This window comes from Tarenaya hassleriana, unplaced genomic scaffold (assembly GCF_000463585.1).
Source record: "Tarenaya hassleriana unplaced genomic scaffold, ASM46358v1 Cleome1, whole genome shotgun sequence".
In the NCBI taxonomy this organism is placed as follows: Eukaryota; Viridiplantae; Streptophyta; class Magnoliopsida; order Brassicales; family Cleomaceae; genus Tarenaya; species Tarenaya hassleriana.
The window spans coordinates 8,274,661-8,299,531 of record NW_010960187.1 but is presented as its reverse complement, the minus strand read 5'-3'; the positions used below and the strand labels follow the sequence as shown (position 1 = coordinate 8,299,531).

General features: G+C 37.8%; 5 protein-coding genes across 16 annotated transcripts; 3 read left to right on the top strand and 2 right to left on the bottom strand.

Annotated features, from left to right (window-relative positions):
* Window positions 1-352: 352 nt before the first annotated feature.
* Window positions 353-3,472, bottom strand: LOC104819306 (eukaryotic translation initiation factor 3 subunit H). Of its 2 annotated transcripts, none has more exons than XM_010549325.2 (12): window positions 3,277-3,472; window positions 3,007-3,083; window positions 2,660-2,776; window positions 2,451-2,554; window positions 2,296-2,362; window positions 1,643-1,776; window positions 1,514-1,562; window positions 1,322-1,393; window positions 1,131-1,232; window positions 983-1,050; window positions 740-892; window positions 353-644 (listed from the first exon to the last, which is right to left on the bottom strand). In XM_010549325.2, the coding sequence occupies exons 1-12, from the start codon at window positions 3,284-3,286 to the stop codon at window positions 587-589; spliced, it is 1,011 nt and encodes a 336-aa protein (XP_010547627.1). In that variant the 5' UTR covers window positions 3,287-3,472; the 3' UTR covers window positions 353-586. The 2 variants fall into 2 exon arrangements, with proteins under 2 accessions (XP_010547627.1, XP_010547635.1); XM_010549333.2 differs by having other exon boundaries at window positions 3,365-3,467.
* A 1,994-nt stretch (window positions 3,473-5,466) lies between these two features.
* LOC104819299 (eukaryotic translation initiation factor 3 subunit A) lies at window positions 5,467-6,250 on the top strand. The gene is made up of 2 exons (XM_010549313.2): window positions 5,467-5,772; window positions 5,843-6,250. Exons 1-2 carry the CDS (start codon window positions 5,570-5,572, stop codon window positions 6,081-6,083), a joined length of 444 nt encoding a protein of 147 aa, XP_010547615.1. The 5' UTR covers window positions 5,467-5,569; the 3' UTR covers window positions 6,084-6,250.
* A 729-nt stretch (window positions 6,251-6,979) lies between these two features.
* Window positions 6,980-10,549, top strand: LOC104819278 (uncharacterized protein At1g10890-like). 3 transcript variants are annotated; one of them, XM_010549275.1, is made up of 5 exons: window positions 6,980-7,086; window positions 7,557-7,782; window positions 8,670-8,882; window positions 9,651-9,870; window positions 10,178-10,549. In XM_010549275.1, the coding sequence occupies exons 2-5, from the start codon at window positions 7,634-7,636 to the stop codon at window positions 10,442-10,444; spliced, it is 849 nt and encodes a 282-aa protein (XP_010547577.1). In that variant the 5' UTR covers window positions 6,980-7,086; window positions 7,557-7,633; the 3' UTR covers window positions 10,445-10,549. The 3 variants fall into 3 exon arrangements, with proteins under 3 accessions (XP_010547577.1, XP_010547593.1, XP_010547602.1); XM_010549291.1 differs by lacking the exon at window positions 6,980-7,086 and adding an exon at window positions 7,455-7,475; XM_010549300.1 differs by lacking the exon at window positions 6,980-7,086 and having other exon boundaries at window positions 7,689-8,530.
* A 9-nt stretch (window positions 10,550-10,558) lies between these two features.
* On the bottom strand, window positions 10,559-15,719 carry LOC104819262 (phosphatidylinositol 4-phosphate 5-kinase 7). 2 transcript variants are annotated; one of them, XM_010549254.2, is made up of 11 exons: window positions 15,490-15,719; window positions 14,748-14,848; window positions 13,651-14,628; window positions 13,294-13,461; window positions 12,913-13,078; window positions 12,761-12,796; window positions 12,257-12,331; window positions 11,967-12,154; window positions 11,721-11,875; window positions 11,447-11,612; window positions 10,559-10,869 (listed from the first exon to the last, which is right to left on the bottom strand). In XM_010549254.2, exons 2-11 carry the CDS (start codon window positions 14,759-14,761, stop codon window positions 10,584-10,586), a joined length of 2,232 nt encoding a protein of 743 aa, XP_010547556.1. In that variant the 5' UTR covers window positions 14,762-14,848; window positions 15,490-15,719; the 3' UTR covers window positions 10,559-10,583. The 2 variants fall into 2 exon arrangements, with proteins under 2 accessions (XP_010547556.1, XP_010547564.1); XM_010549262.2 differs by having other exon boundaries at window positions 15,592-15,719.
* Window positions 15,720-20,403: 4,684 nt separating this feature from the next.
* On the top strand, window positions 20,404-24,792 carry LOC104819211 (splicing factor U2af large subunit B). 8 transcript variants are annotated; one of them, XM_010549197.2, is made up of 13 exons: window positions 20,404-20,652; window positions 20,814-21,118; window positions 21,214-21,354; window positions 21,779-21,852; window positions 22,473-22,546; window positions 22,664-22,711; window positions 22,806-22,865; window positions 22,962-23,022; window positions 23,103-23,215; window positions 23,383-23,829; window positions 23,944-24,079; window positions 24,241-24,308; window positions 24,404-24,792. In XM_010549197.2, exons 1-13 carry the CDS (start codon window positions 20,512-20,514, stop codon window positions 24,539-24,541), a joined length of 1,806 nt encoding a protein of 601 aa, XP_010547499.1. In that variant the 5' UTR covers window positions 20,404-20,511; the 3' UTR covers window positions 24,542-24,792. The 8 variants fall into 8 exon arrangements, with proteins under 8 accessions (XP_010547499.1, XP_010547490.1, XP_010547481.1 ...); XM_010549188.2 differs by having other exon boundaries at window positions 22,470-22,546; XM_010549179.2 differs by having other exon boundaries at window positions 20,410-20,652; window positions 22,803-22,865.
* Window positions 24,793-24,871: the final 79 nt, after the last annotated feature.

Below are 24,871 nucleotides of genomic sequence, written 5' to 3'. Positions count from 1 at the left end.
CACCGTTACGATTTTTACCCAACGTCTGACTTTGGATACAACACCGAATAAGACATCGGTAATTAAATTAAATATTATTATTTTAATTAAAAAAGAAATCGAATAACTCAACGAAAACAATTTTTATTGTTAAAATTTAAATCCAAATATAAAATTGAATTCAAATATAAATGAAAATTAAAACATCCGGTGCTGGATTAACTTTCTACTAGTAGAGGGCCAAACAATAATAATAACAAAAAAGACAGTTGTGTTTCAACCAAATTAGTTTGTATCTTTAGCTAAAAAAGAAATTGGTATCTGTATAACTTCAATAAAAAAATTAATTAAAATTAAAAAAAGAAAGATCAAATACAATCAAATGATGAGATCTTTGTAATTCAAAAGGAGATGTCAACAAATCAAAATCCAAGGTAGAACCAAAGCAAGACAGAAAAATGTTGTAAGCCATTAGGGGATCCAAAACTTACATCCATTCTTCAAAAATCTCCATAAATAGTTCATCAACTACAAGTCACTGCGAAAATACCGATACTAATATGATGATAATATGCTCCTTTTACCGGGCTTTGCTTCTCTTTGTATATCAGTCTTCATTCAATGCCTTTGTCAGGTAGAGCCTGCTGAAATTCTGACCAGCCACACTGCGAAAATTCGATTTGATTCAGACATCATCAGCTCAAAGATTCGGATAAGATGAGGAAATGCTCGACGCGTAGAAGAAGGAAAGAGCGTATACCCGTTGATTTGGCTGCAAAAATTTGAAACTTGATTTGTTATAAGGAAGCTCTCCAGCCTCGACGGTTCGGGAATGGGTTTAAAGATCTGGTTTGATGGATCCTCCTCAGGTAAAGGCTCCTCTCCAGCCGCTTTCCGAGCCATATTCTCCGCCCTTTATAAAAGAAACCCAATCGCGATCTCTTAGATTCGTAAGAAGATGGGTTAAAAGATGGGGTTTCAAGGTTATGAAACATTAACATACCTTCTCTTCTGGAGCCAAGCTTGTTGCTGTGCTTGCTGACGGGAGAGGTTCCGGTAATAGAATTGGAACTGGCAGAAACAAAAATCGGATTATGACTTTATGACATTTTCTGACGCTAAAAAAGTGCAAACACAGAATAAATCTACACCTTTTGCTGTTCCATTGATAGGTCATCCATGCATTTAATCAAAAACTCCATATTGTTCTCGAGGAAGGGTGTGGTTGATGAGCGAAGACGATCATAATCACCCTAGAAACGAAAAAAAATGTTGAAGAACAACGATCCGATATCTTATATTGATAGAAACAGACAGATTCTCTCCAGAAATGATGCGGTACCTGTGAAATGGGTGTATCTGTCTCCAGTTCAGTCATAAAGGCACTGATGAGAGCAGAGTTGGAGACCTTGATCTGCCGAAGAAAGTGAAAAAAACCTAAAAGTTACTCTCTCCTTCCTATCTCTACAATCACTTCAGAGATTACGCTAATAATGTTTCAACATACAAAAAAATCAATGCTTGAGAGACTTACAGGGATTTCTTCGAAAATATCCATCCATGAGAAATTTTTTTCTCTCAATCTGAAAAAAAAGAGATCAGAACATTACTATATCAAATAGTTAAGAATTTGAAACATTTTTGAATTCGTGAGATGACATACTTCTCGCCCGTAAAATTTCCATTACGGTACAACTCCATGAAGGAGTCGGAAAGCTTCAAAGCCTTCAAAGCTAAAACACCTTGGTTAGCTTTTGAGGGATCATATATGATGCACACACACCTCTTAATGTTCTCCTGTAATAGTAGAAGACACAATTAGTTAATATATATTTCCTGTTCTGCAAATGATCCATAACAAGATTGTCAACTGTAAGAGAAAACACAGACAAATGTGCCAGAAGCATTTAGCAGTCCAACCGTGCAAGTTCAGCTTTTCAATGAAATAGGAAAACTATGAACAGAGCGACACAACCCTTTAGATAATTCACGATTGGTAAAATAGTCTTAGCAGATTGATTTGTTAAACACAATAACAAAAAGACTCGTAATTCGCTCATTATCGATGCACACACTTGCACATAACTCTTACCATCGAAACGGATATTCATTTGTACACCAAGGGTAAACCTTTCATACACAGGAATATTTTGTGTGATGCAGGTATCGGATACATGCAAGCTAAAATACAACTTTTACACCAAAAAAATAGCAAACAGGAGGCAGAAGCAAGAATATTGAAGGATGGAATAACCACAACTGGGATCTAAAATGTGTTTCAACACAGAAATGCTAGTCAGGAATCTCAGCAAGTACCTGGTAATTCATAAAGGTCTCAATAAGTTCTACTGTCTGGTAAGAACCAAGAATAGTTGATTGGTACCTGAAAGTAAACAAAAAGACGTTCTTCAATCGATAAAAAGAATCTATAAGATCATCAATTATCAGACTTAAATGACATTTTAACCTACCATCCAACAGTATTGTTGTCCACATTGACCTCCCTTAAGCATCTCATCATTTCAAGCTGATAATTAGCACCATCGGCTTCAATTTCTTCATCATCATCCCGGACCTGTGTTTTTCAACATTATCAGATCAATAAACCATCTGTCTGATAATCACCAATCAACAGGCTATATAGCCTTCTGCAATTGCGAAGAAAGTTTTTTCGACTTACTGGGAAAGGAAAGCAGTTGGTAACTTCGAGGACGCTTCCAACATCTAGTCCAAGAAGCTGTCCAGTGACGAGAGTTGGGGCAAATTCTTTGCAGTGTTTGATTATCTTTAACACAACCTATCACACATGCATAAACACGACGATGAACAATGCCACTAATACACCTGTTTCACTAACACAAATGAGCTTCTCTATTCGTGGGCATATGTTCTATTACAAAAAAAAGGAAGCAAACGCATCATTGCCCAGCAAATTACACGAAACTTATGGCTGCGACAGAATCCAAGTTCCGACAGAAAACGAGGAAAGCAGAGAAATCTGAGCTCAATAAACATAAAAGAAATTACCAGTCCCTCGATCTGAACAACTCTGAGCGGTGGAGCTGACTCCTCCGTCGATATTGCCTGTAGGAACGACCTAGCCACTGTCGCCAAATCACACCCAAAAACCAATAGAAAAGAAAAAAACCATCAAATCGTCAATCGCAAACAAATTCTCCATACAAAAGACAGACACAAATCAGCTACACAAAAATATATCCCTGTAAGTATATAAACAGAGAACACCAAATTGCGCGTGTATATTCAGTATACGTGAAGAGAAAAAAATGAACTGACTAGTTGCCATTGAATGAAATCTCGGGCGACGAATATGCTTCAGAAATCAAATTGATTCTAAACGAGAGAGATTTGAAGATGCCGTCACCGGAGGAATTCTCCGCCGTGAAACCCTAAAAAATGTGGAATTTTCTCGGCGAGCGGCGGAGAAGGGCAAGAGAGCCTTAATGCGTTGATAGGGCTTTCTTTCGAGGGAATTCTGAAATGTTTTTTTTTTATTCTTTTAGTGAAACACCTCTGGAAAAGAAAGTTAAATTACAATGAGGTCCCTAAAATTGTGATACTTTCTGAAAATGTCCGATATTGTTTTGGAAATCCGAAAACACCCTCTATATCACGGTGATTCGCTATCCATCTACATTCTACATATCCGTTTTCGTTTTTATTTTCGTTTTCATAGATTTTATAAAAATATTATCTCTGTCTTTATCTCATAACCACCGATTATTCATAACTGAAAGATGGATATCCAAAATTTTAAATTTGTCAGATACGGATAAAAGATTTTGAATTTCTAAATATCCAAATTGAATTTTCAAAACTTGATCGCGATAATTTTCTAGGGCAGCACAAGCGAGTAATATGACGAATTAGTTGATTAATCCAAAATTTTAATACATATGGTATAAAAATTATTTGTAAATGGTTTATATCTAAAATCATATGTGAAAGGGGAACATGTGAAATGTATATTTCGTGAATATCTCTCTCTATATTATATATTCAAGATTACATATGTGATTTTTAAAACCTACTTTATCTTTGTACCTTCATGTTTTTAATTTAAATTCTAATATAAGTGCATTTTGTTAGCGACGACGGTTGTTGACGACGGCAAAACTCCGTCAATTCGAGCGATTCCAGATAAGTACTTGAAATTAAAAGATTATTTTGTCGAGGCCTGTGAAACACAGTTTCCTTAAGTTCGATTTCCGTGCCACCTCTAAAGCTTCAAGGCTATTGGAGCACGGTGAACTCTCAGGATACAACGACCGCGTATTTGGAAGAAGCTTTCCAAATACCAAGCGAACTCAGAGAGAGATATGAGCAAATATGTGAATGCTCTTTTTCTCTAGAATGCTTGTTTCTTTTCTGTGTTTTTTATGAGCTAACCCAAGACCCCTATTTATAGTAGAGGGGAGAATCTCAAAACAAATCAATTTAAATTTCAAAATTCAAATTTGATTTTATTTTGATATTATCTCAATGTTCAATCATATTTGATAGATTTTCTGCGGATTTGAATCCAATTTGAATTTGAATTTCAAATTCAAATAAGAATATTCTCTTAATATTCTGCAGATTTAAATTTATACGGACCGGGCTTCTCACAGGTTAGGCCCGTTTTGATTCTATCAAATAAACCCAAATCCAACACATTTAGCATCATATATATATATATATATATCCAATGTAAATAATATATTTCATCAAATAATGGTTTTTCTAAACGTTAAAAAAAAGTGATTTTTTCTTTTGCTTTTTTTTTTCCACAAAAAATTAATAGACTAAATTAATAAGTTAAGGATAATCCTTTGCTGCAATACAAGAAAACTACTCTAGACAACCGTTTGAATAAAATACAAAAGAAGATTTACGATTCAACACAAATTTCACAATCGCATTAGTTAAAGAGTTATTATCCATTGGATATGAACGAAACTGATATTCGAGAATCTCTCCCAAAACACTTTCTTAAATGTATCTCTTTCAACTTAGCAATTTTTTTATTATTATTAATCTCTTGTACAACTTCTTTCGGTTCGAATATCATAGATATACAAACTCTTTATAACATGTGTTTTATTGTTCATAATAATCCGGAGAATTCTATTTTTTATAGGGGATTCAAGATTTCTTAATAACCATTCCATATCATAAATATCATCTTAAAGTGTCCACCATTCATTCACATTAACATTTAAACATATCTATCGGGGTTTTATCTTTAGATTAATTTTCTGATTTATAAAATTTAGTCGTGTTTCATTACCTTCTGTAATAGCTCACCACTCCGTGTAATCTTTTCTAACGTTTATCATTGTCTCACTCTTTTTTTATTAAAATTTGTGCGTTGTTGTTTTTCTATAATCCGCTAGAAGAAAAATTGTTTCTAAAGGATTAAAAAAATGAAATGAATGAAGAAAAAAATAAATAAATTAGTTTTGTCGCGTGACCCACTTTGACAAATCCTATCCCCCAACCCAACGTCACCGATCTTTCCACTTGCAGCAAAATTCTCCACCACAACGAAAGCACACGATTCTCTCTTCCACCTTCATCGTCCTCGTCCATGGATGCCCTAATTTCCCATTTCACACTCCTCTCCGATCAAGCCCTTACCGACAGATCCTTCGACCCCTCCACCATCGAAGATCTCATGCGCCTCTTCGAAATCGAGTCCTACAAGGCTTGGGCTGCTCTCGAAGCCGAACAGCAACAGGAGCTCGACGACGCTGAGGAATCTCTCCGCCAGGCCGAGGATTGCCTCGATCGGTAAGATTCCGCCGCCGTTTTCCGTTTTCCGGTGTTTCGATGTGAAGAATTTCGGATTTGGGGGTTTCAGGGAAATGGAGATGGCGATGGAGGAGTACAGGAGGACGGTGGAGGAGATGGAGAGGATGGAGGCGGAGGAGCTGAGGGAGATCGAGGAGAAGGCGGAGAGAGCACGGCGGGGCGGGAATCTGATGGAGAAGGCTGCAACGGCGGCGGCAAAGCGGTACATGGCGGCGGCGATGAACTCCGCCGCTGCGTCCATGAGGTCTGCTTGGAAGGCTGCTTCCGGTAACAAGGTTCATCCTTCTTGATCGGTTTCGCATATAGCCGTATAAATATGGTTTCTCTGGTGTATATGATGATGATGATGATGATGATGATGATGATGATGAATAAAGTGTAGTAGTTTCATTGTATTCGGATGCTATAATGATGGATCATGAGAGTAAATGTATTGCCTTACAATTGCTCACAGACATAGTAACACTGTAACATATATATATATATATATATATATTCACAAAAGCAAGCAAGTATGAACCCTAAAAATCGATATCGTCCGTGAAAAACCACCGATCACAGTAGCATCCCTAAATTGTAATCGATCTATGAAAAACCCTAATCGACATAAAAAAAAAACTGGGAAAACGAAAAATAACTAAGTAGTATTCGGACACGCGAGATTGAGATTGAGATCCAGAAATTTCAAAATCTGTTAAAATTTACTGATTACTTTTTTTTTACTTCGAAAATTCACCGAACTTCCACCCGATTAAATTACCTTAACCTATGTTACATACTTACATACCAAAAACCCATGGATTTCGGTAAAAATGCTTTACTTGTGATTTTGTACATCAAGTGCCCCTCAATTCCAACGTAATTAGTTTGAAAGTGATTAAGTGGAATTCAACAACAATTCAACTTAATAATAATAATAATAAAGATTATAAATTAAGCTTTTTTTTAGAAGGCATGACATGACAGACTTACCAAACACTACAATTAGTAATTGTTTTCTTTACATATATCGGTATATTACATATATATATATGTAAATTATACACGAAATTATTTGCCATTAAATGTGTTACAAAAATAAAAAATAATGTATTAGTTTTTTTATTTTCAGGACAATATTTATTATTATCTTGTTTGTGTGCGCCGTTGCGTTAACCCTAAGACGTCGTATAAACCAAATTAAATTAAATAGCTCGATTTTATCTGGAAAACAATAAAGTCAATATATAAAAGTGTATCATACGAGTTTTTCTCCCTTCCGAATCTTCTTCCTACGACTGTTGCCGATTCTTGGTAAGCGATTTCTGGTGGCTAGGTTTCAGCTGATTTTCCTGGGAATTGTGATTGTTTTGATTAGGGTTTCTTTGTGATTTTCCATTAACCAAGGTTTCTCCCCCATCCTCGGGCTTCTTATCAATTTTCTTGTTTTACGTTTTATTGGTGGAATTTCTCTGAAATTGGGTGTATGAGCTAAGATGTGAAAGCACGAAAACGAGATTTTCTTTTTTCGTCTTAGAGTTGACTGGCTTTGTGACGAGATCTTTGAAATACTGTTGAAATCATGGCTGAATCTCAAGTTTGTCGCTAGGTTTGTGTTGCTCGATTTCTGGGAATACTCATTCTGGTTGTGATTTACAATGCTACTGTGATCTTGAAGATTTTGATGGCAAGTGGTCATTCTCGTAAGCTGCAGCAAAAAAAATTGCAAATTTATGGATATAGTGTGTCGATGTTTACTTAGTTGTTGAATCTGGACTTCGCAGAAAATCGGGTGCGTTTCTGGAAGGTCAGACATTAATCCGAGCTCGTGTAGAGAAAGATACTGCTGTGGCATTTAAAGATGCCTCGGGACTTATCGAGGTCGCGGTCAAGATCTCGTTCCCCTTCACGTCATAGGAAGTACTCGAGGTCTCCTGCAAGGGATAGGCATAGCAGGAGAAGCCGAAGGGATAGAATCCCTTCGCCACGCTCATCTTATTTGCATAGCAGGTGATCCCGTAGATTTTCTGTGCTTTCCCTTTCCATTATTTTATTGGTTTATGCCCGGAGCCACTACAAGGAAGATTTCTGAAACTCAGATATGTATCTTGCCAATCAGAAACGCAAAATTTTCGGGGTTAATTTGTACTCATCTTATCCTTCTGTATTGATTCTCTTGTTCCTGTAGCAGTGTCATGATCGTCTATCTTTCTTCCATAAAGGAGCGAATAACCTGGATGCTGCTGCGTTTATTGTATTCATTTCTGAAATTTATGGTGGTGCCTGTAGGAGAACACAACATTAACTTGTAGACTATAATATGTACTATGTAGTGTGATAAGTGTTAACAAGATCAAATATGATTTATCATCTGAGCTGTAAGTTTTAGCTTCACAGCCATATTTGGTAAGATTGGATCTGGTTGGTTTTAATCGTTCAGCATTCCAGTTGGTAATAGTGTCTGTTTGCCCCTGTGCAATTCATATGATTTTCTCTGAAAAAAAAGCGGTAGCTATGTTGGTTGACTTGTAAGCAAGAACATGATGATGCGTAGTATAATCATGAGAGCGTGATTGCTTAGTTAGGAAGAGAGGATGCATGCTATTTATGTTATTAAAAGCTCAGTTTCTTCCCGTTGTATGGGAGGGGAAGTGAGCAGGTGATGGGTTGCCGATTGGTGTTCTTTCATTGATCCATTGTGACATTAGCTTCTTCATGTGGTAAAAGTTGGAGCTGGTTATTCTTATCAGTGTATGAGGTAACTGCACATACTTTTGTTTTTATTATGTGAAACGGTGTGGGCTACTACCTGATGCCTAGTTTTTATGTGGTCGGTAGTTCCTACGTCTTGGGCTTTTGCTTACTGCCTTTTCTTTTCTTTTATTGTGAATGTACAGGCGAAAAAGTCGTTCTATTTCTCCTAGTCGCCATAGGAGTCGATCTCTTACTCCTAGGCGTCGTTCCCCAACTCTGAAACGTTACAAAAGAAAAAGGAGTAGGAGTTCTTCTCTATCTCCTGACCATAGATCTTCAACTCCAAGTCTTGGAGCTGCACTATGTAGGAACACAGGAGAGAAGCTTAGAAGAGAAGAAGAAGAAGAGAGAAAAAGGTATTTTTTTTTAAAAATTTACAATATGTGTTCCCTATTTAGAGTTTCTTCCTGCTTTCAACCACTTTGATCATATATACTACTTTTCTGTTAGTATCTGAATTTTAAATGGATATTCCGTTCCTGCCCAATTCCGCAGATGTACTGCTTTTCATTAAATTATTTTGAATTGAAGATTTCTTGTGATTTAACTGTGGTTTTTTTACGTTGGCACTACAATTGTTTGTTTTCATTTCCAGTTGTTTGCAGTAACATACTTTTCATGTACAATAAGGACATCTGAACTTGAGCTCCCTTTTCACCTGAGATATATGAAATTGCATTTTGCAGTTCACCATTTATGAATTGTCTTTATCATGGCGAGCATGTGCGGCAGATCTATTTAATCATACCAGCTCCTCATACTGTCATACATTTAAACTTGAAGTTCTAAAGTAGTTAGTTTTCTTTATCTTATTATCCTCATTATTCTGAATGCTATTAGTCTAATCTCTCTTATTTACTGAAAGTTTTATTCTCTTTTCTGCTTTGTCAGTGCTATGGAAATCTGAAAAGATTCCAATGTTGCTATCTATGCTTTCTTTAACCCACCTCTAGACATATATGGATGTATCCTCAAAACTGTTTTCTGGGACTTGGAATTATTTTCCGGCTCTGTTGCTCTTCAGGGTTGAAGATATCAAGAAATGGCAAGGTTCAGGTGACATTTAGGTTTTCAATCTACAAAGGGCTCCTCTTCTAACTTTTTCTGCTGGGTTTGCATCTCAGGCGGCAGCTGGAAGCAGAACGGAAGCTAATAGAAGAAGAAACTGCAAAAAGGGTGGAGGAAGCTATTAGAAAAAAGGTCGAGGAAAGCTTACAGTCTGAGGAAATTAAATTGAAAATTCAAAGGCAGTTGGAGGAAGGACGGAGAAGACTTCATGAAAAAGTCGCTGCTCAACTTGAGAGAGAAAAGGAAGCTGCTCTTATTGAAGCAAGAGAAAGGGAGGTAAGTGTTTCCTCAAGAGAATTTTCATAAACGAGTTAAGTCCTTAAAACCTGAGTGCTGCAAAAAAAAGAACGTTGATTCAACATTATAATCCATTTCAATATGTTCTTTAGCCATTGTAGATCACTGATTATACGTTGTACCATACGAAACAATTGATTAAGTGTCAAATGTGAATTGAGTGCTGGATCTTGTCATAATTGATAATCTTCTTTTTTACATAATTTTGCTCAGTTTCTAGTGTATAAATCTTGTTACAGAATGCTGTTTGAGGGTTTTTGATTGGGGCATTGTTAATATAATGCAGGAACGAGAAAGGAGAGAAAGAGAGGAACTAGAGAAAACGGTGGAAGAGAACAGGAGGAAAGTAGAAGAAGCCGAGAGAGAAGAAGCAATGGAGAGGCAGAGTAAAGAGGAGGAGCGTTATCGGGAGCTAGAAGAGCTTCAACGGCAGAAAGAAGAGGCGATGAGACGGAAGAAAGCGGAAGAGGAAGAAGAACGACTTAAACAGATGAAACTGTTGGGTAAGAACAAATCTCGTCCCAAATTATCCTTTGCCCTTGGCTCCAAATGAGATTTTTTTCTTTGTATGATTATATTTAAAAATGATGTTTGGAGAACATATACTTTTCTGTATTACGGGTGTCTTCTTTGTAATAATAATACAATGTAGTATTTAGATTCTTGTAACAAAATGACAGAAAGTTTAAGTATTAAGATGACTGTGGTGGGAAGACCTTGCGGAGGAAACGTGTGAAACGCTGGGAGTAGAGCTTGGGTTGGATGACAGAAATGGAGGAGGGATCGTAGTGGAGGGATTTGCAGGTATGCTCCACTTTCTTCCTCATGTTGTATTCTTGAAGGATATCGATGATTCCCATGTAGAGAACGACGTCGTATACCTCGAACAGCTCGATGCTCGTCGTCTTCTCTTCTTCCTCCTGGAGCACCTTGTGGTGAGCTTGAGCCGGCATGTTCACTCCTAGCTGTACTCGCAGCCTGACCAGAAACACACAACCTTATTCCATGTACGAAAGAGCACGTGACGTATTGGGACAAGATCTCACTGAATCCATGGGTGGACATTGACACTCGAGATTTCGAGTAGTTAAAAGGGGAGAGGATGGGAGGGCATGAAGGGGGTGATGAGGGCAGATGACGTGACGAGGGCGATGAGTTACAGTTTTAACTTTTAACGAGAGACTGTTCGTCGAGAAAAAGTGATGAGAGATGAGGGTCGTCTTCCCCGTCGTCGCTCCTCAGACATTGTTTAAGTCTTTCATCGCCCTCTTATCTCTCTCTTCTCGGCCTCGTCAGAGGCCCCCTTCACCTCTTCATGCTGCTTGCCTTACCCCCACCCCTCTCTCTCATGGGGCCAAGTCTCCTCATGTCGCTCACCTTGCCCCCTTCGTAGGATGGGAACGACCCTTACGAGGTCAAATATCGGATAGTCCAACCGAAAAATTTGAGGAAAGCCGAAGCAAGATCGGATACACCGAAAAACTCGGATAGTTAACTCGACTCATGCCCACATGTAACAGAATCATCAAAATCTTGGAGTTGAGAAGGAAGTTACCTTGTGATACCAGGCAAGATAAGATCAACTTCTTTCTCTCCGACAGAGAATGCTCTTAGTGCACTTCCTCTTATGTGTGGACCAGGCTCCGTATTCACTGAACTCGGCTCATGTCTTACCAGAAGCAATCCTTTCGGAGGAATGGACAGTTCCTGAGACAAACCAGCTGAAGAAAAACACAAACCGAGAACATGTATTAAAATTTAAAAACAAGAAGAAGAAGATGGTGGATCCTTTCTCTTTTGTCATTTTTCCCAATCCCGACGAACTTTACCTTCCACCGAAGCGACACTATCTTGATCCGACATCGAGTTAGGAGGCTCGAGGATATTATCGAGATGCTCGGGTGCTCTGAAATGCAATCCCAACAGAAGGCTGTAATCTATGATTTGCAGCGATTCCAAGAACGAGCAATCCAGATCGATTTGCCTGCAAAAAAAAAACAATAACCCGAAAATATATATCGCAAAAAATGCGCAAACGATGTAAAAAAATGCGCTTTGAAGATCAAGATTCTCACTTGAAGAGTGCCTCTCTTAGGAGCTTGTCCATGTGAAATTCATAGGCAAGATCAAGATCCTTTAAGGTTGTCTTCTCCTCTATCTTGTTCTTGTCAGTGAATCTCCCTTGAGATGAGCCCTTAAGATCGTAACGACGATGAATCTTCAGTTCTGTACAGAACATGTTCCCCATGACCACGAACCTTACCTATAAGAGAATTCACAAGATCTTTTTATATTCTAGAAAACCAACAATGGAAAATGGAAAATCAATCATTAAAAAAAAGAAACCAAGTAAAATGTTTCATACCTTCTTGCCCCACTTGAGTTTGATCCTGTGAACTCCAAAGAATTTTGTTATAAGTGTGTTTTCATATTTCCCTACCCATAATTACGACAAACTGATACCAACAAGACCAAGATAATAGCCGATAGATAAAAAATTACAATCATTACCAGGACACGGTTTTTTCAAAAATTAAATACCATTCATTACCTGCTCCTTGTTATGGGCTAATGAACTATCCACAGCAGCAGCATTATCTCTCTTAACCGATATTTTCGGCTCATCGTCACTGTACTGCCCAAGGAAAAGTAGAGGGTTTTCTGTTTTCTGACCTGAAAAAGAAAAAGCTTGCACGTCAAATGTCGGAAAACCCACTGACCACATACTTAGATGTCAATTACAGGAACTGACTAAAGTAATAGTGGTGGGTTATGTTTAAGCTGCAATAATTTAAAGGAAAAGGATCAAGAGTGACATCGAGAAAGATTTTTCAGCCACCAGTTACAACTACATAAAAACCGTCCCTACATGATCATAGTACTTAGGCAGCATCTTGAGTAGAACCTGTAAACCCGAAAGATCGTATTCGTTTAACGGTGATAATTATAAACATGAAATATACTGCAAAAAATACGTATATCCGTATACGAAAAATACGTAGATCAGATAGAGTTTCAGACTTTCAGTTCGGATTTCTTCAATGTCTTCACGACAAATCTGTCATCATGAGAAAGATAGAAGAGACTTCCACTTTTGCCTGGAGAAGAAATTTCCCTCAAGCCATCATCACCACAAATAGACATCATGTACTCTGCAGCATCTAACTTGAACATCTCCCTCAAATTCCTGAAACATTCGCATTACAGAACAGATAACCGTGGATTTGAGTTCATGTATCGGCTAATATAATGCCGAAAGCAACAGACCATATGAACATAAGTATGCAAGAAATGTCACTTCTCTACCGAATTTACATGACTATATTACCTGGTTTATATGCTATTCTCCACTCGGATTCTAAGTTAGTCTGCATTATTTGGCGAAAAGGAAAATCGGTTTACCTGAAAACCATTGGACAATAGTCTTTCCAGTAGAAATCGATAGATTTGTGCGGTGGTGTAAACTGAGAACCTTCCCTAGGGAAGAACATTCTGATTCTTGCTTTATTTCCAAAGTCGGAAGCACGGACTTCCCGTCTTGGAACAGGCGTGATTTTCCCGACAGTGTACCTGTGAGCTTGAAAAGATTTGTCTTGTAAGATTATAGAAGTATGCATAAGCTGTCAGAACACATTTATATACAGATTCTCTCCTTTTCTTTTGTGCAGAAATTGTAGAAATAATGTGTTAAAATTTTCTCGACATATTATTCCGGGCTTCCATAAAAGATAAACGAGTTAAGGTATCGATCTTGTTTACCTGATACCAAGTTGGAGATTAAGCATTAGATAGTAACTTTGTCTGCCCCCGAAAAGGTTGATACAAGTGCTAGTCCCGACTTCTTTCGGGCGGCTCGGAGGCTTCGTCTTATGAGACATGTCGCCACAACTCAAGACGCGTTCTCTAATCAGAACTCCTTGCATGTATTCCCTCTCATAAACAACAGGATTTTTATTCTCATCCGGAAGAAACCTATCTGATATTCTACCCGAATTCCTAATCGTTACACTTGTCGGTATTTTCTCAGAAAGACTTCGCGTGATGGTTCTCGAATGCCTTACTTCCTCGAGATTTATCGACGAACTTCGAGAAAGGAGGAAATTCCTGGTGTCGTTGTACTCAAGAGAGTGACAACACTTCTTCAGAGAAGGATGCTTAATTCCTGCAGGATAAAAGGTTCCTTTCCCATCCTTCAGACCGTGAGTCCATGTCCCGAAATAGAGACCTCCGTCCGAAAATCTGTAAACCCCCGAGCCATGCCTGGACCCGTTAACCCAAAACCCGTCGAAAAGATCGCCATTTTCCCACCTCATGACCCCTCTCCCATACATCTTACCCTTCTTCCAATTCCCTATATACCTGTTCCCATTGTTCCAAGAATAACTACCACTTCCTTCTTGCAATCCTTCTTTCCAAGAACCGTCGTATATATCCGAGTTAGAATACTCCTTCCTTCCTAAACCATGCCTTACATTCATTCTCCAGGCTCCATTATAGACTGACCCATCAGGAGAAGTTAAGGTCCCAAAACCGTGAAGGTATCCTCCAGAGAAATCTCCCTCATATTCTGCCCCGTACGACCATTTAAGCTTTCCTTTCCCAGAGATTTTTCCTTCTTCCCAATCACCCTCGTAGAAAGTTCCATCTGACCACGAGTATTTTCCCCTCCCGTGAGGAAGTTCTCCTTTCAATTCTCCGGTATAGGAATCGCCATTCGGGAATTCTTTCTCTCCAGACCTGAGCAAAAGTTTAAAAGTACACTTTAAAACCAGCAGAGTTCATAGTTTGTTAATCGCATGTAAGAAAATGGGAAAGGGAAGTGCACTGCAAGAAGATCCATTGACAAGAACACGTACCTTCTTGTCTCCATCTCGACCACAATCCAGAAAGTAATGTGACTTTCTATACAGTTTTCATCGGCCTTATCTGCGATGCATTGCCCGGTTTAACCATTTCTCTGAACACAAGATATATACAGTAATGCATAAGCTGATGGAGGTAAAAGTATTGCATTCAGAACTCCAAATGGATGTAAAAGTATTATCTAGTATGTCTCGTATTCAAAAATAAATAAATAAATCCAAACCCGTTGCTTATTGTTGTTCCTTTGAGCATAAAACCAGCAAATGGCTAATTTTCCTGGAATCTCCATCATTTGTCCATCACAATGAATCGCATTTTCTCTAAGAGAGATTAGCTAAAGTTGGGTTCGAGGATTAGATAGACATTAACAAGTGATCTAACAATGGATCTCCACGTTTCTCTGGGCAACTAAAACCTCATCCACTCTGCCCAGAAATGAAGTGATCATCAGTTGCTCAATCCTGAAGAAAGCCACTCTACAAATTTTCAAAGCAGCATTTCTTCGAACAGATAGAAATCAGACTAATCAAATTTGCTAGTGAAAGGCTTCTATCCAACTTGGGTATACATGCAAACAACGCCGAAGAAACGGAAGGAAAACTTAATATCTGGCAAAGGAATCTCATGTTCTACTCTCTGTATAAACAGCAGATACAATTCGATCGATGCTGGGGACAGAAATCCAAATCAAATCGAAACTAATCCGAGAAATACGGGGATTCGAGGAGTACCCACCACTTGGAATCTGCTTAGGGACTTCAAAATCTCGGATGAACTGGAAAAAGCAGAAGACGGAGGGAAGAATGCGCAGAAGAAGAACCCTAGATCGAGGAAAACCTGAAATTAGAAGTGGGACAATGACGAAGACAGCTTTTGTTGCAGGGAGATTCTTCTTGTGTCGTTGTTGCCCATGCACGAAGTTCCCTTTCAGATATCTTTCTTTTCTCTCCGAATTTCCGATCTGTTTTTTTTTATATATATATTCTATTTTTTTTTTCTGAAGATCAGTTTTGGGATTTGTTCATTTCACACTAAAAAAAAGACGAAAAGCAAGCGCGGTAAAATTCCCAACGGTCGTTTTTTGTCTGAAAATCTTTATTAGTGCTTTTAATTTGGAACAAAATAAAAAAAAAAGAATATTGCTTTTTATGGTTATATAAATACATAAATGTCAAAATAGAATATTCTAGCGTGTTATGTACTTATGGCCTCCACATAATTTAAGTAGGGGAAATTATAATGAAAATAAAATATTTATTACAAACCCGAATAAAAAATAATAATAGAATTAAAACACGATAAAATACCCAAATCTACCAAACTATAATCGAAACTCGAGACGCAAAACGAGAAATTATAATCAATCAAAGATGTCCAACTAACCTTTTATTTTTTAAAATATTTAAAAAATATCGATATATTTAAAATTAAAACCAGAAGAGTTCCATCAATTTGACTGTCGTTGTCATCTTCTAGGCACAGCATCTTTTTTTTTTTTAATTGCAACGTTCTTTAATTAAAGGAGCATGCAATTTTAAAGCTTATCTGTAATTCTACGGAATTAGATGCAATTCCTTTCATTTTTTGCATGCAAATCATACTTTAAGCTAAGTATATTCGATTTTTTGTTAAAATATAATAATTTAAGTAATATAATTTTGATGCATAAGTCAATTTTTTTTAGAATATGTACTAGGATCACTTAACATGTGTTGCCAGATTAATAGTGGTGGAGATGCAAATGGACCATAATTTTGCTTTTAAATAAAAATTTAGAAACCTACGATTTTTTTTTATAAATATCCTCCATTTTTTATTTGAATTATATTCGGATTTTATTATTTTTAAAATTGAACTGGAGATTAAAATAATTAAATTAATGTTATTCGATCTCAATTTGATATTGTATACTGGAATTGAAATTTATGTTCATAGTTATGATATTTCAATTGGCATAAGATAAATTGTCTGTTTAAAAAAAAAGTGTTAGATATTCCGAATGGAAAACAGTAAGGAATTTGGTATTTTTTCCCCCGTTGAATATATTTGCTTTCTACTTTATTTTAATATATTTTTATTTGCGAGTTTATATTCTATAGAAAGAAGACATTCGTTATCCAAGCTTGGGTGACCTAGTAGTGATAGAACATGCAAAACATGTTCTCACCTGGATTCAAATCCAAGCGTGGAGAGGGGCATTCACCTAGACTTCCCCGGTTTTTTGGGAGATATAGTCGGACCAAAAAGATTCGGTGAACTTTCGGATTATCAAAAAAAAAAAAGACATTCGTTGATGCATACAATGATACAATAATCAGTTAAACAATCTGAAATATTTTAATTCTTGGTACGTCCCAAAGCATCCACTTAAACAATACATATATATATATATATATATATATTCAATATGAGCATGTGTGTATATATATTGACTTGATATATGTTTTCATTAGCATCCCATAGATTTTGGTTTAACAACATTTTATGATCATTTGGTGTTTTCTGTTTCATACACACACATATGGTAAAGAAAATGATATATTTTTAACAGAAAATCATTAAATAAAAACCAATATTTGAAACATAATCATATATTAAATTGATGATATATAATATATGATATGCAAAACTTTCATTGAATTAAATGAACCAATGACCCTTTTCCATTGGATATTTCCCTCTCTCTCTCTCTCTCTCTCTCTCTCTCTCTCTCTCTCTCTCTCAGTTTTACGTTCGACATTGAAAAGAAAGTCAACAGCAATATCATAGAACCAACAACCCATTAATTATTATTATTTGGTTATATCATATGATTGAGATTAATCGCTTTTTCAATCTCATTAACAGCTCACATATTCGTTAATTATTTGTAATAATATTTTGTTGTTTGCTTATTGATTTTTTCAATAATTATATCATTGCATTTTCCTTGGTATTGGTTAAGGGAAACTTATATGGTTTTTTAATGTATACTTATATAAATCAATATAGATAATATTTTTGTATTATTTGCATATTATAAAGACAATGAAAAAAAAAAATCAAACACAAAGTTTTTGACGATTCAGAATCCAATACAATTACTATTGCAGCGATATTTTAATAGAAATTGAGAATCAAGGCGGGCATGTGAAATGGGAGTCACGATCACGAAACGCATGAATGAATGACAGCGAAGTGGGGCTGTGACTTGTCGGCCTCCTGCCGTACCATCCCTTCCAAAGTATCTATCACTCCACCCGACTTCCTATTCGTGATTTTGGATGCCGGAAAAAAAAAGACACTACACGAATTTTATAAAAAATATTTATATTTATAAATTCAAAACACATCAATGATACTTATATATATTAAAGACAATTTTATAATTTTTAATAGATACAAGCAACACTTTTATAATCATATTAGAGAAAGTCTACAACTCGGTTGAGAACCTTATCGTTTAGTTGGAAGTTATGGGTTATATACTTTAGATTACGAGGTTTTTTTAATCTGTCAGTTTTAACTGGTTTGTTTATTTGATGTGGTTTACAGACTATTATGTGAGATTTTTGGATTTACTTCGCACTCGAAAGATCGTGATGATTCTCTCCGTCATAAAAAAAATATCTATGTTGAATAACTTACATTATTCACATACTCAATTGTCGATTATCCAACCGCATATCGAGCCATGTGTTAAAAAATGAAATATTTTTTTTTTCCGGTAAAGTCGTATATATTTATACTGTCCATGTACATAATACAAGAGTTTGTTACATCATGAGTAGAGCAAAGTCAAAAGGATGTAATGCAATTACAGTGGATCAAAGTAGCAGAACCAGATGGTAAGTACGCCTAGTGTATCGGAGGATGTCTTTGCGAATGATGTCAGCAGATCGATGTGGTGATCCATGTATTCTAGCATTCCTTTCAAGCCAAATCATATAGACCGTGGCTTGGAAAAGAAGCAAAGTCATGAACCAAAGCAGAGTGTTGCATGTGCAGGTATCCAGCCAATCCAAATGCTCCATTGAATGTGTTGCATGTTGATGTAGCTAGTGGAGAGTTGTGTAAAACCGTCGGCCATGGCAGAGTAGGGATGTCAAACGAGCCAGCTCGGACCAACTCATTTCGAGCCAGCTCATTTTCAGCTCAACTCGTTAAGCCCATTTTTATTTGGGCCAGAAAATTCATGACTCAACCCAAGTCGCTTAGCTCGCGAGCCGGTTCCCGAACCGGCTCATATTTTTCTAAATATCTAAAAAAATCATATCAAATTATATAAAATCATATCGATACATCAACATAAAAATCCATATACAAAAAATTATCTTCAGGTAGATCAAATCACAATCCATCCATATACAAAAAATCATTTTCAGATCTTAATCCATCCATGTACAATCAGATCATAATCCATCCATATCCAATCACATCTTAATCCATTTACAAAAAACCATCTTCAAATCTGAATCTATATATAAAAAATTTATCTCCAAATCAAAATATCATACTAAACAATATCAATACTTTTAAGTTTCAACGTAAGAAATATTTTATTTTACTCCAGTTCGCGAGCCGACCGAACTAGCTCGTTTGGGCTCGGCTCATGGTGAGCTGACGCATTTTTATTTGGGTTCAAATATTCTTGACTCGGCTTGATAAAAAAGGAGCCAACCTCGAGCTGGCTCACGAGCTCGGCTCATTTTGACATCCTTGTAGCAGAGTGGAATAAGAACAATTGAAGAAAATGTGGTTTAGCATTTCATCCTCCTCACCACATAGTACACATAAACTACGAGTGTTTATGCCCCAAGTTACCAATCTATCACGGGAAGACAGCCTATTCTTCACTACTAACCATATAAGAAATGAGTGTTTAGGAACAACATTGGAGAACCAGACAGGTTTACTCCATGCCACACTAGGAGATGGTGGGAATAAAATAGACCATATTTTTTCGTGGAGAACGAAAGTAGTAGTGGATCAGAGTAAGTACTTGATCAATAGAATTGATTTGGCGTACCTGAACTTCCAGGATGCGGGTGCGATAGCAAAGCACGTTAGATTAATAATGCCTCTTCCGGCCACGCCGTAGGAATCTGCCAGCCATTCGTCGAGGCCGTTTGATCACCCATCTAATTAAAAGGTTTGTTGTATGTAAGTGAGGCCGTTTGACGTTCAATGTTTGGATTGATTTCAATTTCCGGTTTTGGTACGATCGTAAAATCGGAGAAAAATTTATCCGGTTTAGCCTACTTTGACTGTAATCAAAGGATACGGGTACATCCGTAATATTTATTGGTATCCATGTCGGACTCTTATCGTACGTGGCGTACATATCTACTATTTTTTTTTTATTGGAATACAGCACATCTACATATGAAAGGATGTTCTTCGTTACATTATTAATTGATTTGATATACTGGATTTTTCTTGAAAAAAACAATAACCAAAATGCAAAAAAAAATATCATAGCCCGGTGGGCTTCTTGCAGTAGATCAAGTAATTTCATTGGGCTTCATTACTTTATATCGGGCTTGTTTTGATAAAAAAAATTGGAGGCCCATATTTAGGCCCAATACGTTTTTGTGGATCGAAGCAGACGAAATTACTGAAATACCCCTTCACCTTCCTCCTAGAAGAATCTTCACGCTCCATTAATCCACTCGAGCTAGGGTTTTTTTTCATGTTCTCTCCCCCACCAACTGCGCAGTGAGAGACGAGTTACGCTGGAGAAGTAATTCGACCAAGAAGGCAGACTCTGAAGCGATTATGAGCTACGAAGGTAACGGAGGAGGCGGCGTTGCCACCGCCATCGATAACCACAACAGTAACGACAACCACTATGCCGTAGATGGGGCTTCTCCTCATTCTCGTGGCGGTGAAAACGATCATGGTGACTCTAAATCTCGGGTATGTACAAGCGATCTGTTTTTTTCCTGCTTTGGTGGGGTTTGCCTTTTTTTTGGCTGGTTGAGCGAGGAATGAGAGTTGATTGTGGTATTCATGCCTTAATTTATCGGTTTAGCTCTGTGATTGATTCTTGTCCGCGGTTTCATATATTTTTTTTGCAGCATGAGTCCCATGATGTTGAAAAAGAATCTTCAAGAAGCAAGGAAAGAGACAGTGAAAGGGGACGTGATAAGGATAAAGATAAGGAACGCGATCGTCACCGCGAGAAGGACAGAGACAGGGAGAGAAGCAAGGACGGGGATAGAGAGAGAAGCAGGGATGAAGATAGGGAGAGAAGTAGGGACAGGGACCGAGACCGTCATCACAGACATAGAGACCGTAGCAGGGGACATAGTGAGAAAAGGGAACGTGAGAGGGATGGTGGTGATGATGATGATGATTATCACCGAAGCCGGGACCGTGACAGGTACGGACACAGTAAAGAATATAGATCATTTGCTCAGCCTTTTGTTTTCTTATTCTTAAATTGATGATGCGGTAATGTATTGTTGTTACTTATAGGAGGAGGGATTACGATCAAGACAGAGAGGACAGACACAGGCGACATAGATCACGGTCACGGGGTCATTCAGAACGTAGGTCTAGGTCTGAACATAGATCACGGTCACATTCCCGGTCCCGTTCACGTTCACGTTCTAAGAGGTAATCTATTTCTTTGCTATTTTTTTTAGTTTCATATGTTTATATTGGTCATTGTGATGCCTTGCTATATGAGATCAATGAAACCCTTATACTAAAGTTCCTATGATGTTTTTGTCCTTGAAGAGTGATACAATTTTTTAGTGTTAGGTTATTTTCCATTTCAATTGGGGAAGGATCTATTGACTATTGTCCAATTTTTTGTTTGTTATCACTTATCAGCCATTCAGCGTGGAAATTATCATTTTGAGTCTTCAGGGTATAGTCTTCTTTTTGTAGCTTTGTCGATGTCCTAGGTGCTTTTGGTACATTACCACATGGGAAATGTATGGTTAGACAACACAAAAGATTTTTGTAGTTTATGTCTGTGTTCATTTGGTCTTGTTTATCTTATCATATGTGTAACCTCTGAATCTGGCCCTTGCAGCAAGAGGGTAAGCGGATTTGATATGGCACCACCTGCCTCTGCAATGTTAGCTGCCACTGTTGTTGCTGCAGCAGGTATATGTTTCTTCATCTCCTTAGCGTTCTTATATATCTTAACTGCTTGTTGTTTTTGGTTTACGTAGTTTGGAAAGATCGTAATCAGTTACACGGTGTGACTTTGGTAAGCTGCATTTTTACCGTTTCCTTGTGCTCAGAAGCATATAAAATTACACCCTTTTGATAGGACATATTACTATTTTTGTTTGCTTGGTGAAGTGGTACCAGAACTGAGAGGTTTTTTTGTTTGTCTTCTGTTGGTGTTGTGTGTTTGTTTCTATGTCATCTTTTGTAGTAAGAAGGCAATGTTGGGGTAGTTGCCCCACTGTGCTGACAATGAGCTTGAGCCGACCTCTCTAGCTTTAATTGTACAAGGAGGAACAGTGCAACGGTTTTGATGGGTATTCTTCATCTTCGACTGGCAACTATTGCCTGTAATCTAGTCTTGCAAATTTTGGCCAGAGAACATGGATATGCTGATTCTTTTTTTTCCTCAGTATTTGTAAGATGCTGGGATATTGGCTACTGGTTGATTTTGTAGATAGCAAGGTGTTATCTGTATTTTTGGTAGGTCACTACTCCGGAACAATTTATTTTCTGATTAACAGTCTAAGATGCGAACCTATTTCTTCTAGCAGGTCAGGTTCCTGGGACAACAAATACTGCCATCCCAGGGATGTTCCCCAACATGTTCCCTATGGTCCCTGGTCAGGTACATATGTGTTCATTTTCCTGTCTCTTTATTTGTATAAACATGGGAATCTCTCTTCCCCCAGGTCTTTTGCATGGGCATTTTCATAGACGTTTCCTTTTTGGTTTTATCACTCAGCAATTGGGAGCTCTTCCTGTTATGCCAGTTCAGGCAATGACGCAACAGGTCGGTGTTTTTGAGCTGTTTCTTCACTTATCTATAACACTTTTTCCTCTGTTGAGATTTCATTCCTACAATTATTTATTTTTTCTGGCAGCAGGCCACCAGGCATGCTCGGCGAGTCTATGTTGGGGGCCTTCCTCCCACTGCTAATGAACAGGTTGGTAACTTATTATCTCTGCTTTTATATCTATTTCCTTTGTGACTTCAGCATTAACAAATTTTATGACCACTGATGTGGGTCTCTTCTTTTCAGTCGGTTGCAACCTTCTTTAGCCAAGTGATGTCGGCTATTGGAGGAAATACTGCTGGACCAGGTCTATGGAAATTTTTGTTTAAGAATAGACCAATGTTTCCAGTATGATGGAGAACTTACCCTCTGGTTACTCATTTGTAGGCGATGCTGTCGTCAACGTGTATATAAACCATGAAAAGAAGTTTGCTTTTGTAGAAATGAGATCTGTCGAGGAAGCCAGTAATGCAATGGCATTAGATGGAATCATATTTGAGGTAATTCATTCCCTCGCTTCTGTATCAGTTAAACCAAAGCAGTTTCTTATATAATCTTTATCAGTCCAGAATGGGGATTAATAAGCACTCTTGGAATCTATCCGTCATCTCATTTAATATTCTGATAGTATCAACGGTACCAACATCCTAATTTTCTGCATTCTCAGGGGGTACCTGTAAAAGTTAGGAGGCCAACGGACTATAACCCGTCCCTTGCTGCAACTCTTGGTCCGAGCCAACCTAATCCCAATCTCAACTTGGCTGCTGTGGGGTTGGCCCCTGGTTCCACTGGGGGGCTCGAGGGTCCAGACCGTATTTTTGTGGGTGGTCTCCCTTACTATTTCACAGAGGCACAAATCAGAGAGCTGTTGGAATCATTTGGACCGCTCAGAGGTTTCAACCTCGTGAAAGACAGGGAAACAGGAAACTCAAAGGGATATGCATTCTGCGTGTACCAAGATCCTTCAGTTACAGATATCGCGTGTGCTGCTCTTAACGGGATTAAGATGGGTGATAAGACTCTTACAGTCAGGCGTGCAACCCAGGGTTCTATTCAGCCTAAACCTGAACAGGAAGACATCCTACTTCATGCCCAGCAGCAGATTGCTCTTCAGGTTATATGAAAAATCTTTTTTTGTTTGTTTGTTTGCTTGCTTGTGTTTTCTGAGAATGTCTGTATATATATCAGTTTTACTGAATTAAAAGTGTGTTGTGTCATTTCATGGCAGAGGCTTATGCTTCAACCAGGTGGGTTGCCCACAAAAATAGTCTGCTTGACTGAAGTGGTTACAGCTGATGATCTCAAAGATGACGAAGAATATGAAGATATAATGGAGGACATGAGACAAGAAGGTGGAAAATTCGGTAAGCATTTTACCTAGTAACCCCGATGATTCCCCTTTATTACAAATTCTACAAGTTTATGGCCTGTATTTAGAGAGTAAAAGCATTCATCGGTTTGTTCCTCCCACCCTTGCCATTAAGAATCATTTATAACATCTGAAGTGAGTCTGTTTTTCGAGCAGGCAACTTGGTGAATGTGGTGATTCCACGCCCTAATCCAAACGCTGAACCGACCCCAGGAGTAGGAAAGGTAAAAAGCTTTTTTACCAGTCTGGCGATCCTGAGTTTTATAAGGATTTTACTGATCATTTCTCGTCTTACAACGTGACGATTTTGATATGGCAGGTGTTCTTGGAGTATGCGGACACGGATGGTGCGTCTAAGGCCCGGGCCGGAATGAACGGTCGGAAATTTGGAGGAAACCAAGTGGTGGCTGTGTATTACCCAGAGAACAAATATGCACAGGGAGACTACGAAGGCTGATTTATCCGGTCTCTCTTTCTCTCAAATGCTTTAGGATTAGGCTACAGCTCTGTCTCTTTAGTTTTGCCTGTCAGTACCAATGGATTATTATTACGCTGTTATTGCTGTTGTTGGAAGAATCTTTTGCTCTGTAGTGTTAAACGTAGATGTCTATGGATCATGAATGATGGTTTTGTGTGTTTTTTTCATTTGTAATGTTTGGATTGGATCTATCGAATGGTAATGCACTGTAATCGCAGATTATTACCAAACAGTTTGAAAGATTAAAGTGGGAACGAAGAGTTCGTGAGTTTTCGATCTTTCCAGCGGGAGAGAGAGAGAGAGAGGGGG

Bases quoted from the DNA above. Each gene is read 5' to 3' on its own strand.
- LOC104819306 (XM_010549325.2), bottom strand. The intron at 2,555-2,659 runs GTAAGTCGAAAA...TGAAAAACACAG, and splicing joins CCAACTGCTTTCCTTTCCCA to GTCCGGGATGATGATGAAGA. The intron at 1,777-2,295 runs GTACTTGCTGAG...CTACTATTACAG, and splicing joins AGACCTTTATGAATTACCAG to GAGAACATTAAGAGGTGTGT.
- LOC104819299 (XM_010549313.2), top strand. From the start codon at position 5,570: ATGGATGCCCTAATTTCCCATTTCACACTCCTCTCCGATCAAGCCCTT. The intron at 5,773-5,842 runs GTAAGATTCCGC...TGGGGGTTTCAG, and splicing joins GCCGAGGATTGCCTCGATCG to GGAAATGGAGATGGCGATGG.
- LOC104819278 (XM_010549275.1), top strand. From the start codon at position 7,634: ATGCCTCGGGACTTATCGAGGTCGCGGTCAAGATCTCGTTCCCCTTCA. The intron at 8,883-9,650 runs GTATTTTTTTTT...TTTGCATCTCAG, and splicing joins GAAGAAGAAGAGAGAAAAAG to GCGGCAGCTGGAAGCAGAAC. The intron at 9,871-10,177 runs GTAAGTGTTTCC...AATATAATGCAG, and splicing joins TTGAAGCAAGAGAAAGGGAG to GAACGAGAAAGGAGAGAAAG.
- LOC104819262 (XM_010549254.2), bottom strand. The intron at 11,876-11,966 runs GTGAGAATCTTG...TTTTTTTTGCAG, and splicing joins CTAAGAGAGGCACTCTTCAA to GCAAATCGATCTGGATTGCT. The intron at 10,870-11,446 runs GTAACTTCCTTC...GTTTCTGGTCAG, and splicing joins ATCTTGCCTGGTATCACAAG to GCTGCGAGTACAGCTAGGAG.
- LOC104819211 (XM_019203208.1), top strand. From the start codon at position 20,512: ATGAGCTACGAAGGTAACGGAGGAGGCGGCGTTGCCACCGCCATCGAT. The intron at 22,712-22,802 runs GTCGGTGTTTTT...TTTTTCTGGCAG, and splicing joins TTCAGGCAATGACGCAACAG to CAGGCCACCAGGCATGCTCG. The intron at 22,866-22,961 runs GTTGGTAACTTA...TCTTCTTTTCAG, and splicing joins CTCCCACTGCTAATGAACAG to TCGGTTGCAACCTTCTTTAG.